At 42.0% G+C, this 15,510-nt stretch overlaps 1 protein-coding gene across 1 annotated transcript in view; it reads left to right on the forward strand.

Moving 5' to 3' along the window:
• LOC121731612 (long-chain fatty acid transport protein 4-like) overlaps window positions 1-13,268 on the forward strand; it is a 34,682-nt gene extending 21,414 nt beyond the window's left edge. The window contains exons 2-12 of the mRNA XM_042121131.1: window positions 991-1,144; window positions 2,312-2,552; window positions 2,803-3,022; window positions 3,917-4,118; window positions 4,558-4,691; window positions 5,944-6,002; window positions 7,286-7,429; window positions 8,851-8,924; window positions 9,574-9,795; window positions 10,211-10,397; window positions 11,351-13,268. Of these exons, the coding sequence (XP_041977065.1) occupies window positions 991-1,144; window positions 2,312-2,552; window positions 2,803-3,022; window positions 3,917-4,118; window positions 4,558-4,691; window positions 5,944-6,002; window positions 7,286-7,429; window positions 8,851-8,924; window positions 9,574-9,795; window positions 10,211-10,397; window positions 11,351-11,502 (1,789 nt within the window). The 3' untranslated portion in view covers window positions 11,503-13,268. The remainder of the gene's footprint in view (window positions 1-990; window positions 1,145-2,311; window positions 2,553-2,802; window positions 3,023-3,916; window positions 4,119-4,557; window positions 4,692-5,943; window positions 6,003-7,285; window positions 7,430-8,850; window positions 8,925-9,573; window positions 9,796-10,210; window positions 10,398-11,350) is intronic.
• The last annotated feature ends 2,242 nt before the right edge of the window (window positions 13,269-15,510 follow it).

Raw genomic sequence — 15,510 nt, forward strand, 5'->3', positions numbered from 1 at the left:
TAGTTAACTATAAACTAACCTTTCGTAAAGTAGTTCAGGAAAGTTGCGTAGAGTAGAACAGACACGCACATATGGGCAGTGTATTGACCGAAAGTATATAGCTACAGTCAGCTATGTGTGAAATATAAGTTTTTAAGCTTTTAAAACGAGTCTCCTAGACCTACACATTTTATGAGGAAATGCAGATTTTATACAATTATGTTACTGTGTACTTATTGTGCTTTAAATATTTAAAACTACATTAATTTTTAGTAATATTTGTATTGGTAAGTATAACCTATTGGCTATTAAATATTTAGTACCGATATAACTTGCACAAAGTTTGTCGATCTTGAAAGCAATATTTTACTGCAAACAAGTTTTCATATTATAACTGCCTATTTGGCTGAAATAAAAAAATATCATACCGATACATTCATCATTACTCTCATAACCTAGTTGGACGGAAGACCGACACGACTCAGGCGTAGGACCGACTTTTTACATGCCCATCCTACGCATGGATGATGGATCATCTTACTTGTCAGACAATCAGGTGATCAGCCTGCGTTGTCCTAACCAAACTTGAAAATAACATGTTTCCAACGCGGGAATTGAACCCACGACCTCCGAGCCAAGAGCCACGCTCTTAACCACTGGACCAAGGAGGCGTTAGTAACTATATTTATATCCAGTATGCGACATGTATTAAAAGGTTGGCACGGTCTATCATAGAGCTCAGACCCTGGCTCAGACCAAATAAAATTTATTTGCGGTCAAGCATTCAAGCTGTCAGTTTTGTGTTATTACTTATTTGTATTATGTTACGTAACGTAATTTACTTTACATAGATATAATATACTCAAATAGGGGGCGTTCTGACCACGACATAATGGATCCTGTGTGACTGACCGCTCGAACTAAGAATGCGAACTACGATTGTGTGTACGACACAGCGCGATATCCTTGTACGTCAACTACCCTTGAACATTAATGATCTGGCTATCGCAGGTTCCTATGGCGGTACGTCAACGGCATCCTGCGGCTGAAGAGGTATGCGCGCGACAACAGCACGGTGGCCGAGCTGTTCACGGCGCGCGCGCAGCTCGACCCCCACGCACCGTGCTTCATCATGGTCGGAGACCGCACCTGGTCCTTCGGGGAGGTAGGTGCTGTTGCCTAAGTTGCCTCGCGAGCGTGTGATTTACACACTCATTATCATCACATACTAATTACCATACGGCATACCCCGCATACCGCATGTGATTGGCTTTTGATTCGACCAGATAAATAAAATTCGTTTAGCACTCTAGACTTGAATATTATTTCAATATCTACAGTCTTAGCTTAGTTGATGTCAACAATAAAAAGGAAGTGACTTCCTTTTTATTGTTGTCATCAACTTATATTTTTTTACTAATTAGCAAAATTCTTTTCTACTATGATAACAAATATGTTTTGGAAGCTCTAAAATCGAAGCTGGCTACGGTCTGGTGTAATTAAAATTTCATTAGTAACCGTTGTGAGAAAAGACAGCTGGCCGTCATTCGTCAAGCGCTAGACTTGGTGAACTACTTTCCTTTAATTAACATTTAACGGCGTCTTGCGATGTCTGCAAAGTCTGATATGCCGGCTAGGTTTCCTTGCTTTGAAATTTGATCTACCACCGAGTACCGACTAAAGTATACGGGTTCCCTTGGTTTTCTTAGTTCTTCTTTACCTGACTGCGTCAGAGAGGTTAGGTTTTTCGAAAATATGTATGTTTGTATTAATAATATTGTTTGGCTCACTCTGCTGCCTAAACGGTGGCTTGGGAATCTCCAATCAGCATTATGGAATTATGGGCTATAGCTATAATATTATGGCGTACTTGCCGGGGTGGCGCGCTTTCCCACACTCACTTATATAATATTATAATAAAAAATTTATTGAGGTAGCAAGAAAGAATTGAATTGACTATTGTTTTGTAGATGACTACAAAACCTGATACGTAGGCTAGATTTCCCTTGTTTCGAAGTTTGCTCATTTACATACTTACTACCAAAAATTATTTTATAGTTGATATGTAAATAATTTTATATTGGCTAGTTATCTATAGGCGCTCTTAAGTTAACAATGTACTATCAGAGAAGTTGATTCCTAGGCAGATGGCGGACCTAAGTAATTTGGTCGCGTTAACTCAAACCCATCGGACCGATCACAGCTCACATTGAATTGACATAAGCCGACAGTATGACGTAGGTCCACCAAGTGCCTAGGAATAAATTTCCTCGATGGTACTAAGAGGCCTTATACCTCATAATGTAGGTATATTGTATGTATCCTCTTGTAGATGGCTGAAAAGTCCAACAAGGTAGCGCGGGTGATGCAGGACACGTTGGGCCTGAAGCGCGGTGACGTGGTCTGCATCTTTATGCCCAACTGCCCGGAGTACGTGTGCATGTGGCTGGGGCTGGCCAAGCTGGGCGTCATCTCGGCGCTGGTCAACAGCCAGCTGCGCCACCGCCCGCTGCTGCACTGCATACAGGTCGCCAAGGCCAAGGCCATCATCTTCACTGAGGACTTGGCCCCTGGTGAGGATCTATTGTTGCGTCATTGGGATGATTTATACGCCTATTATTGTAGTTACCAAATTAAGTTTGTTAATCAACATAAAATTATGGTACACCATAACATAACAGGCTATCAGGAGTCAAAGGACCTGTAAGCATTTTTTGTCTCTGTCAAGCAATTCGGATTAGTTATTCGTCTCCTACTGGGCGAATGTGAAACATGCCCAATTATTATAAAAAACTCAATCATAAAGTCTTGTTTTTTTTTCAGCTGTGGCAGAAATATATGACCAGATACCGACAGAACTGAAGCGGTTCCAATTATACGGTGACTGCGGGCCCGGGGTCACTGACCTGGCGGCGGAGATGGCCGCGCAGCCCATAGAGTATCCGGAGGTCCCGGAGAAACTCAACTACAGGGACACTTTGCTGTACATCTATACTTCAGGCACCACGGGCATGCCTAAAGCGGCTGTCCTGTCTAACTCTAGGTAAGTCTATCCAACGCTTTCGAACTTTATTTTAAGGTTTTTATTGTGTTTGATATGCAATAATTAATGTATACTTGGATATTTTATTTGAGTTTCTAAAATCACCTATGAAATATGAAGCTATCCGGCGTGCTGCTACGTAAAATTACCTGCCGTCGCGAATACAATTTGTAACGTCGTGATATGTAATTAAAATATTTCGTTCTGGCTTCTGCTACTATACCTACCTATTAACGTAGACTGGCAAAAATGAGCGATCCTGTTACCAATTTCGGTAACGGTCACAGTATAGCAATAATAGTCCCTATGTCATATTGCTATACTGTGGTAACGGTGGTCGACAAAAGCGGTTTTATTGCTCTACTGGTACAATAACATTGGCCGAAGATAGGAAGAGCAGGTGTAACATTAAAATAAGTAGGAAGGAAGGTCATAGAAGGGGGAAGTTAAGACCCTTAAACATAGGGAACATGACTAGAGGAGGAGGTACAATACAAACGATGCAATCTTTTATTTACCTTTAAGGTAAAACCGTACTAGACTTGGTACTACTAATATATTTTATTATATTCTGTGACTAGACGTAGTTCTACAATGTATCCAAGCGACGCTCGACTTAACCTTGCGCACAGCTGTGGGACGGTCAGCAGAAAAAAACTTGAGAGGTGTTAAGACTCAAGGGACACCCGGATGAAAAGAAGTTGCATTCTATGAGAGAGAGAGAGAGAGAGAGACAGACAGAGAAACAGTAAATACAACACAACGCCGCACGGCTTACAAGTTACAACTATAGCAAAAAGTGTCGTTACAACTTTTGGTCTTATTTTTTTCCGTTCGTCCGTTTTCGCAACGCGCGATAAGGAACTTCATTCCAATAACTGTTTCCATCCCCAGGTACCTACTGATAGCGTCAGCGACGATGCATATGCTGGGCCTGCGTCGCTCGGACCGCATGTACAACCCGCTGCCGCTGTACCATACGGCCGGGGGCGTGGTGGGCACGGGCGCGGCGCTCGTCGACGGCGTCACCTCCGTCATGCGCGCCAAATTCTCCGCCACCAATTACTGGACGGACTGCATCAAGTATGACTGCACGGTACGCATTATCTTTACTAGAAGACAGAAGTATTTGCAAAATTTGCTAAGAGATGATGTAAAGTTTGGGCAGGCGAATTCATAATATACATGTAAAATTACTGGCGAATGGGTAGGAAGTAGTATATGTAGTGACCTCAGTCACTTGTTGTATTAACGTAGCAAAATTTATTTTATTTTGCCCAAATTAATAGTTCCTAAATTAACATTTAAATAAGTTTTAGGAAGAAATACGTTAATACAACAAGTGACTGAGGTCACTACATATATTTGTTGACGTCTGTCCATCGGTGCCCATCCGTTTTAAAAGTGTAAATGCTGTACTTACTATAGATTTTTCTCAAAGTACCTACTTTCTCAATACAAAAATAAAAGACGTAAATAATGTGCCCAAAGGTGTATGTCCAAAAGGGAACCTAAAACTGTGTATTCGTTTCCAGGTGGCGCAGTACATCGGCGAGATGTGCCGGTACCTGCTGGCGCAGCCGCCGCGGCCGACGGACGACCAGCACCGCGTGCGCATCATGGTCGGCAACGGCATGAGGCCGGCCATCTGGCAGCAGATTGTTGACAGGTGAGCAGGAGTCTTATCGCTAAATCCATGAGCACTAGGCAGGAGCATAACGAGCCTTAGGGAGTCCCGTGTAAATTTTATTTGGCCTTTATTACTGAAGGTTTTTGTCGTAAAACTCCCATATGGATGGTCTTCTTATCGAAAGTCGAAACCATTTTAGAATCCCTAGCCTAATAACTAATAAGGCTAATATTCCGGTATCTCTCCAATGGACAAGAGTATTTTTTGCATGGACCGGTTTTTATTATTCGTAGATGGACCATAGTCCATGATATTTTCATCTTGGCGAAATCTGATGTTAAATAAACAATATCCACTGACTGCATGAATCATGATTCATGACGCTGATAAATAATTATTGACATACAAGATGTTAGTGTAAAGATCGTTATCCTTGAAACCATCAAATGAGGCCGTCAAAATGAACAACTTTTTCTATGAGAACAATGCTGGGAACTCAAAAAATCCGTCTTCATAGTTCATACCCATACAAATTGCCGATCCGGGCATCCGTATGGGCATGAAGACGGCATTTTTTTCGAGTTCCCAGCATTGTTCTCATAGAAAAAGTTGTTCATTTTGACGGGCTCATTTGATGGTTTCAAGGATAACGGTATTGACACTAACGCACTGTATTCTTAGTGTATACTAATAGGTTATAGGTATCTATACATGGGCGCCGGCAGGGGGGTGCCAGGGGGTGCACTTGCGCCTCTTGGGAATCTCGGGATCAACAGGAATTATTGAAATAAAAAGCATTTTGTAACCCTATTACCATGCCGTACAAGGATAGTTCGTAATGTTTCGACACTAAATGTATTCTGTAGACATGTACATAGACAGTCATTGTTGTTCGTAAAAAGTAAAAAGAAAATAAAAGAAAGAAAACTAAAATCTGCACCCTTTGGAAATTATTTCTGCCCGCGCGGCCGCCCATGTCTCTATAGTAATATACAGTGTCGTTACACGGAAATATCAAAGCATCAGGCGGTAATCACTATTTCTTTCTACATATCTAACTAATAGATATGAATTTAGTATTTACATACTAATTATACAAAGAATCTATGTTTGCTTAATATTATACAAAAACAGCTGTACTTTGTTAATGCTTGAGATGAGTAAAAAATATAAACAATTACCAAGGCCTGATAAATCCTATGATAATATTCTTTAATTAGAATTTGGAATTATTTATAGAGCTCACTAATTATCTGTTTATTTTAATAATGACCTTGTTTTATATGTTTAGGTTCAAAGTCCTACAGATAAACGAAATTTACGGCTCTACAGAAGGAAACGCTAACATCAGTAAGTAGTCATGCCTGATTATACTATTTTAATTTTAATTAATAATATGTTTGATTAGATACTACCAGTCATACCACACCGCAATGAGTTTTGTTTATCTGTACAATGTGCAGCATAGTCCAGAAATTTCGTTTTGTATGAAGGTAATTAATATGAGGAGCTGGCGAACAGAACCGGATTAGTCCGTGAGAAAAAAACTTACACAGTGGTTAAAAAACTAGTATTGGCTACTACTACTGAACTAATCCGGTTTTGTTTGAAAATGGACTTTTTAAAGCCTTATTGAAATAATTAACAGGAATTGACGCAGATGGGTCAAGAGAAGACGATTAAAAATAATTGGTCAAGTGTGAGTCGGACTCGCGCACGAAGTGTTCCGTGCCGTTATAGAGCGCAAATAAGGAAAAAATTGTGTTTTTTGTATGGGAGCCCCCCTTTATTAGTTATTTTATTTTTATTATTTAATATTAAAGTACACATATACCTAATTGAGGATTTTGTGAAAATTTCAAGTGTCTATATATGTTGCCATTATGGATTACGACCCAAAAAGACCAAAAAAATAACGTTTGTTGTATGGGAGCCCCCCTTAAATATTATCTTTATTTTGTTTTTAGTATTTTTGTTGTTATAGCGGCACCAAAAATACATACCTAATCTGTGAAAATTTTAGAAGTCTAGCTATACCTAGTGGTTCTTGAGTTACAGCCTAGAGACAGACAGACAGACGGACAGCTATCGAAGTCTTAGTAATAGGGTCCCGTTTTTACCCTTTGGGTACGGAACCCTAAAAATATATGACTTTTGCACTCTGGTGGACTTGTCCAGTTTTGTTCGCCAGCTATATTTTATGAATTACTTAGACCTACCTATGTATGAGTTATGACTTATGACTTTATTCTCAATCCTACAATAATTAAAGCGAATTTTAAGAATAAATAATGAATGAAAAAAATGAATAACTATATATTTACTTACCTAAATTTAAAAGTTATTATTTGAACAAAATACGTCTTATACTTAAATCTTGTATTATAATAATCATAGTCTTCGCCCGTATTGGCTTAGCCAGTCTATATTAAGGGCTTCTCAATGAAGGTTTTCCTAGTTGTAGTTAGGTACGTTTTAAGGTCCATTCTTGTAGTACGGGTCATTCCATCCATTATTGTATTATCTATGAGCGTACTCAAACGGGTGTCCCTACAAAATTACAAATAATACACGTGTCGCAGCACCATCTGCGATCTGCGTGCTGCTGTACCTAACCATCCCGAATATTTCAGTAAACGTGGACAACACAGTGGGCGCGGTGGGTTTCCTGCCGGCGCTGGTGCCGCAGAGCCTGCACCCCATCGCGCTGGTGCGAGTGGATGAGGCCGGCGACCTGCTGCGGGGAGACGACGGCTTATGCCAGCGATGCCGACCCAGTGAGTATAACTTAGATACTGCCTTTAAAGACCATTAAATAGGCCAAGGTCCAAAAAAAAACAGGGAACGTAGTTCGGACCCAATTTCTCGTACGATCTACAAGGTCCGGGTGTAACAAAACTAAGTCATTTTATTTACTTAAGGATGTGTTACATAATATATTATGTCCCTTGTAGGCTTGTATAGAGTTCATTGTGAAAGTAGCAGCGTTGAAAGAGCAATTTTTTTGTGATTTGTATGGGCAAGCTCCGCAGCGTCAGGAATTTTCTCATAGGTACAAAAGTTGAAAAAAGTTCTATCAGCGCTGCTACTTTAACATTGAACTATCACTAAGTTTTGTTACACCTTGTATAATAATCGAATTTAAGGATAACCGTGGGATAACCCTACAATGGATTTGAGGTTGAGGATTCGGCACCCGATGGAAAAAACACCAGAATTGTATCAACTATCAAGTGCGTTACCCGCGGTCAATAATTTTTTTAAAGTAACTTTTTTCCATACAAACGTTGTCCCCTGTTTCCTCCCTGGATAATGCTAGTAGAGTTATAATTTTTTTCCTGAATATCTACGGCCACTAATACAATGTCCCTATGTTTTCTTTTTTTTCATAATTTAATTATTAAATAAGATATGAACGTTCAAAAACCCAAAAAAATGGCCAGATTTTCCGCTGTGTTCAAACGTCCAGAAAACAGATTTGGCTAGATTATACAAAAAAAGCAAAACATAGGAACACAGCTCAAGCCTTTTTTTAATCTTTAATGAAAAAAATACTTAAATCGGTTAAGTGTTGGAGAAGGAATCAGGGGACAACGAATCGTTGATTTTCTGGATTTTCTGCAGTTGTCTCTATCGCGTTCTACGGTATAGGCTTGAGGTAAGGGAGACAGCTATAGATATTACAGGTACTTTTTTTTCATTTCTCTAGCCCCTGGTGTATCCTCTTAACCATTAGAATTTTAGAAGGCTACCTAGGGGACGTAGGTCCATCATACATAATACAAGTTTTGTATTGTCATTTTATTTTGCAAGTATATTTTATATGCATATTACTTAAATATTATTAACAATACCTACCTACCGATATTTTAACATCAATGTTTTATTATGACATACCTAATATACTTTTGAGCGGAAACCGTGTTCCGGCGCATGTGGTGTGTGTGTCAATGTGCCACTTGAATAATTAATTAATATGCGTAATAAACTCGCTATCGGCCGTAGGAACAAATGGCAGTACAATATTTTTACTTTACTATCACCTAAATAAGAAAGCTTTACCTTCTGACAATAATTATTTTAGACTAGTTCAAGATATCATTAAATTACCTACCTATATAATTGGGCTCAATATCAATAAATAAATACATAAACTGAAGTACATACACTATTTTAACCTATGTTTTGTAATTTCCAGACGAGCCTGGGATGTTCATCGGCTTGATCTCACAGGGAAATGCGTCCAGAGAGTTCTACGGATATGTTGACAAGGTAATTCTCATACTATCATTGACTGTTGGTCCTTTTAAATAAATGCTGTAAATTGTTTTTATTTAACGTAGATACCTATTTATTTGCTAATGGTGTAGCAATTATACCAATAAGATTAAAATCATATTATTAATATTTGATGACTTCTATGGCTCAATGGTTGAAGCTTGTAATTACGGCTCAAAGCCGGGGGTCGCGGGTTCGAATCCCGCCGATGGAACGAAAAGTGTTGTTGACCCTTACCAATGTTCCTGGATCATGAATGTGTATTAAATATATTATGTACAGTATAAAGGTAATAAATATATTTCCGTTGTCTGGTACCCGTAACACATGTCCTTAGCTTAGAAGTGGAGTTTATAGGTTTACGCACCAACTAATTAGTAGTCTAAAATCTTTACGCGATCTTTGGAGTAACAGAACTATCAAGCATCAAAACAAAAAACTTCTCAAAATGATCTACGCAAACCTAAGACCGGCCATAGACGGACCGCAAATTGCTGTCGGAACCGACTGCTCTAGAGCGGTCGCGTTGAAATTTGCACTATGAATTTAGTACGAAAACTGCAGATCGCCGTGCGGCAACCGCATCTCGCAGTCGGTTTCGACTGCAAGATGCGGCCATAACCAACGATGTCTTCCATTCCAGAGCGAGAGCAACAAGAAGATAGTCCGCGACGTGTTCCGCAAGGGCGACGCGGCGTTCGTGAGCGGCGACATCCTGGTGGCGGACGAGCTGGGCTACCTGTACTTCCGCGACCGCACCGGCGACACGTACAAGTGGAAGGGCGAGAACGTCGCCACCGCCGAGGTCGAGGACGCCATCCGGTCAGCGCTGGGGCAGCGCGACTGCATCGTGTACGGGGTCTCGGTACGTTAAACTATAATAATCTTATATTTTTCATTTTGCGGGTTTCTATGGAATGTAAAAGCAGAAGCTACTTTTGGAATACCTATCTGTGTAAATACGTAACTGTCAACTGCACTATTATAATGACAATAATAATTTATAATATACATAATACACAATGCTTGCTGCGCGACGCGTCTTTAGCGGAGCGTAACTCTACTAAATTGTGAATGGTTAGGTACGTCTCCTGCTGTCTGGAGCGGAGAGTCACCTTTTACCTGTTGCAACTTTTTAGAAAAACTTTAAAAACACGGGCAATTATAAGTAAATTTTAAATACATTTAATTACCGGCCTATAGAAATCGAAGCCGTCTTATTCCGTACTTTTGTATCTTTTATAAACCTATGCAATTATCACTACCGTTAACACTTCCAGATCCCGCAGACGGAGGGTCGCGCGGGCATGGCGGCGCTAGCGGTGGGCGGGGCGGGGGCGGGGTCCGACGAGCGCGCACCGAGCGGCACGCCCGACCTCGACCAGCTGGCGCGCGCGCTCGACCGCACGCTGCCGGCGTTCGCGCGACCGCTGTTCCTGCGTCTGCTGCCCGAGATTGATATTACAGGTATAAACATGAATTTCCACCAAGAAGTTACATTCAATATCATATGTGTTGAGAAATGAGACCGCTAGATAGCGCTGGGCAAAGTGGCGCAGCTGCTGAGCAATTTCAGCTCTGTAGCCCATGGCCATGGGCGTATATAAGGGGGGTGTCCTGCTTTCCTAAACAGTTGCCTATTTGCTGCTGTGGAACCCTTCATGGGCGATTCCAACTCGCACTTGGCCGCTTTTTTACGTTAGGGACCCCCCCCCCCCCCCCTTATCAAAACTATATATATGCCCGTGCCCATGGCTACTTGTGGAATTGTGATAACAATATAATCAAGCCCATGCAAGTGCTATACGTCAATGGACTATTTTTTACTTACTCCTAGACCGGACTATATATTTTAATATTGAATTTTCCTTCGTATTTACACGCTTCAGTAAGATAGTATTGGCAACTCAGAATATATGAACAATGAATGGGCCGGCTCGTTCGGAGAAATACCACGGGCTCACAGAAAACCGGCGTGAAACAGCACTCTTGCTGTGCTTCGCCGAGTGAGTGAGTTTACCGGAGGCCCAATCCCCTACCCTTTTCCCTTCCCTACCCTCTCCTATTCCCTTCTCTACCCTCCCCTATTACCCTATTTCCTCTTAAAAGGCCGGCAACGCACCTGAAGCTCTTCTGATGCTGCGAGTGTCCATGGGCGACGGAAGTTGCTTTCCAACAGGTGACCTGTTTGCTCGTTTGCCCCCTTATTTCATTAAAAAAACATGAATCATCTCTGTTGGGTTTTAAGCTCAATGACGTAGGTCTACCAAAAAATGGAAGGGATATAAAATAGATCTTATGAAGCGTTTTAGCTCAGGCGAGCCATGCTTCGATTTTCGAATCTCCTCCAATAAAAACTATGATTAACCTACTCAACAACCTTCAAATTCTACTTCAAAGATATTTAATCTTCATTGCAGGCACCTTTAAGCTCAAGAAAGTCCAGTATCAGAAGGAGGGCTACGACCCCGACGTGATAAAGGACCCCCTCTACTTCAGACACGGCGAGCACTTCCTCCCCCTCACCTCGCAGCTCTTCAACGACATCAACAGCGGGAAAGTCAAGCTATAATCATCAATATATATCAGGGGTTAGATACTGGTCATTGGAACGATTCTAAAGCAATTGGAAATAGCTGTGATTTTGAAATATAGACCAATAAAAGGTTCTGAATTATTGTCTACCTAATTGACTGAATTTGGATGCCCGACTTGCAAAGTTATGTTTTAGTTGTATATTTTGCATTGTGAAAAAAAAAAAGCATTATATTTTTTTAAGGAGCAGGGTAGGCCTAAATTTAATTTTATCAGGATAATGTTGGGCAACTTTTGACGTGATACCGAGTTCAGTTTACGTAGGTAACAGCTACGGAGTACAGCCTACAAGTTACAACATATATTCGGAGTACGTATATGTTAGGTAGAGTTATCGTTAGTTCGTCGATACAGGCCTTGTACCATGAAACTGTTTTGAGACTCAAATACCTAATCGGACGAGAATACTGCGTCCTACTTTAACAAACGTGAATTGACATTGTTAGAGCAGGACGCGGCATTCTCGTCCGATTGTTTGAGTCTCAAAACAGTTTCGTAGTAGGCCTACAGGCTACAGGTTATGGTGGATATAGACTATGTTCAAACTGCATTTAATGTGGTATAAGCTGATATCGGACGGTATGGTTTTTCATTTTCTTTTTGCGTTTTGCATCTTCCACTCCAAGTGACACATGTAAACACAAAATTAAATATTATTGTCGTTTTTAAAGACAAATTAAGCATCGGGTGAACGATCGCTCGTAAGTGAACGAGAGGTGAACGATCACTCGAGTGAACCGTCTGATATCACTTTTATTAACAGCTGTTGGTGGACAAGGGAACGGTGAGGGCGCACTGTAGGTCTAAGACCGTGTTACGCTTGTAAATTGTTGACGGTAGATGTTTTGTATGTATTTGTATATGGCTTAATAAAATAATTTACTATCAGTGTAGACAATGTAAAACTAGTCAATTTTAGTGTTACATATCCCTTGTATATTTGTTGCCTTTTTTGTTTGGGCACAAATATTATTATTGGATAACAAGTACTGTGTATGTGGTATACATAGAACTTGCAACTTGCAACATAGCCCTTATTCAGGACAGGTTATAGAAAGCGAGCAATAGAATTTCTAATATTTTGTTTTATTCGAATTATAGCAATTACAGTGGATTGTCAAATTCTGGTATTTACTTATACTTTGACCTCGATTCACATTGTATTCTAATTTTATTTCTGTAACCTTACTATTATGTAGTTTCAAGTTTCACCGCACATTTGCAATATTTTGAACATTCCGCTATCGCCGTTATCATAGACCATAGAAGCGGTTAGACTGGCCATAGACGGACCGCAAATTAGTCGGGACCGACTGCTCTTTAGCGGTCGCGTTGAAATTTGCACCGACCACCCAAGAACTGCTCGAGCGGTCCCCGAATTGCGGATATGAATTGAGTATGAAAACTGCAGTTCGCCGTGTGGCAACCGCAATTTGCAGTCGGTGCTTGACTGCAAGATGATGTCCATCTATGGCCAGCCTTAGCAAGTGGATTTTGGGCGGAGCGGCCGCGCAGCGACCGCGTCGCGAACACGCCCAAAAGTCGCTCGCCAACCGCTAGTATAATAAGGCCCATATGTAAGCGTTCCCACCTACTCCAATAGTCGATAAAACCAAATATTCTCACACTGATCAGTGACACTACGGACATATTTCGTGCCTTGCGTGGACAAGAGGGGCTGAATCATCACTCATATTATAACATCAACTATGTGGTATTGTAAATAAACATTATAATAAGTAACCTTCGTTTTATTACTACCCCTATAAGCTTCGCACACATTGTTAAGCGGTGCGGGCCGCATCTCAGTTTTATGACCGTCGACCGAGTGCGCGATGGTCATTAAACTTCACGCCCAAACCGTTGAACTGATTATGCAGAAATTTGGTATGGGGATTCTTTGAATTCCGGGAAAAGACATAGGATACTTTTTGTCTATCATAGGATACTTTATTTCAGAAGACCTACGCGCTATGTCCGTGGGAGAGCCATGCTTCGGCACGAATGGGCCGGCTTGACCGGAGAAATACCACGGCCTCACAGAAAACCGGCGTGAAACAGCGCTTGCGCTGTGTTTCGCCGAGTGAGTGAGTTTACCGGAGGCCCAATCCCCTACCCCCCCCTAGAAATGCCGCAGTTGAAAAACAATTTGTTACCCCAGGAGGGTACCAACTGCGTTGGAGAATCCCTCTCTGGACGTCCATGCTCAGGAACCCCTGGAACTGAACGTGGACGTCCAGGCTGCCCCTCGTATTCTGGGGAGGGCAAAACTGCGCTCCAATCTGCTCGGGGCAAGAGCAAACACACAAAGGCACCCCCCTCGATATTAAACATGGACTTTTATCATATCAGGGGATTACACTCCAACCTTAATGCCGTCCATTACCACCTTGAGACGGCAAAGCCGGCTTTGCTCTTTTTAACCGAGACGCAGATATCATCTCCGAGTGACACATCATACCTTTCCCACCCAGGGTATTACCTCGAGCACTCCTTTCTACCCAAAGCTGGAGTGTATGTGTATATCAGAGATGATATCAGCTCTCGCCGCCTCAGCAATCTTGAGGTCATGGACCTATCAAACTTATGGCTCCGCATAGATTGCGACGACCACCCTCGCGTCTATGCGTGCCTATATAGGTCCCATAGTGGTGACCCCGAGACGGACCGACTCTTGGAGCACCTACAAGCTGCTTCAGATTTTGTGCAGCGGCAGATCCCATCCGCAGAGATCATAATACTTGGCGACTTTAATGCCCACCACGCCGACTGGCTCAATTCCAGTAAAACTGATCACGCGGGGAGATCTGTCTGCAACTTTGCCCTTGCGAACGACTTGACACAACTGGTTACTACGCCTACGCGAATCCCAGATGTGGATGGTCAGAATCCTTCCTTGTTGGACCTCCTACTGACTTCAAATCCTGACGGCTACCAAATATCCGTAACCGCACCACTTGGTTCATCGGTCCATTGCCTTGTTAGGAGTTCTGTGCCACTTACGACGGTGTTAAGACAGCGCGCTGTTAAATACCGTCGTGTGTGGCACTACAAGTCAGCAGACTGGGATGGGATGCGGTCGTTTTTTGCAAGGTGATCGCTCAAATCCTTCCAACTACAGACCATAATGGAATCCATTATCAATAGCCAGCTTCTTCGATACTTGGACGGCCAGGGATTGCTAAGCGACAAACAATACGGGTTCCGTAAGGGTCGCTCGGCTGGTGATCTCTTGGCATACCTGACTCATCGTTGGGCTCAGGCAATTGAGTCGAAGGGAGAGGCATTGGCTGTTAGTTTGGACATTGCGAAGGCCTTCGATCGGGTTTGGCATAAAGCGCTGCTATCAAAGCTTCCATCATACGGGCTGCCCGAGAAATTATGTAAGTGGGTCACTAGTTTCTTAGCAGACAGAAGCATAAAGGTCGTAGTTGACGGCGAATGCTCGGAAACTCAGTCTGTTAATGCTGGTGTCCCTCAGGGCTGTGTGCTATCGCCTACTCTATTCATACTGCATTATCAATGACATGTTACAAACCAAAGGCATTCATTGCTATGCGGATGATAGTACAGGTGATGCTGTATATACCGGCTCCCCTAATATTTCTCGGCAAAATGTCACTGAGAGTCGAAACGAACTTGTGTCTAAGGTGGAGAATTCATTGGAGAAGGTCTCTGAATGGGGTAGACGTAACTTAGTCCAATTCAACCCCGCCAAGACACAAGTCTGCGCGTTCACCACTAAAAAGTCACCAATGGTCGTTTATCCTCGTTTCGAGGGCACATCTTTAACCATCTCCCCTAGCATTGAGATACTTGGCGTCAACATATCGAGCGAAGTTCAGTTCCGATATCATCTTGAGGGTAAGGCCAAATTAGCCTCGAAGAAGCTTGGCGTTCTTAACAGAGCGAGACAGTACTTCAGTCCGGACCAACGCCTACAACTCTACAAGGCGCAGGTTCGGCCTCATATGGAATATTGTTC

This window comes from Aricia agestis, chromosome 1, assembly GCF_905147365.1.
Source record: "Aricia agestis chromosome 1, ilAriAges1.1, whole genome shotgun sequence".
NCBI classification, from domain to species: domain Eukaryota; kingdom Metazoa; phylum Arthropoda; class Insecta; order Lepidoptera; family Lycaenidae; genus Aricia; species Aricia agestis.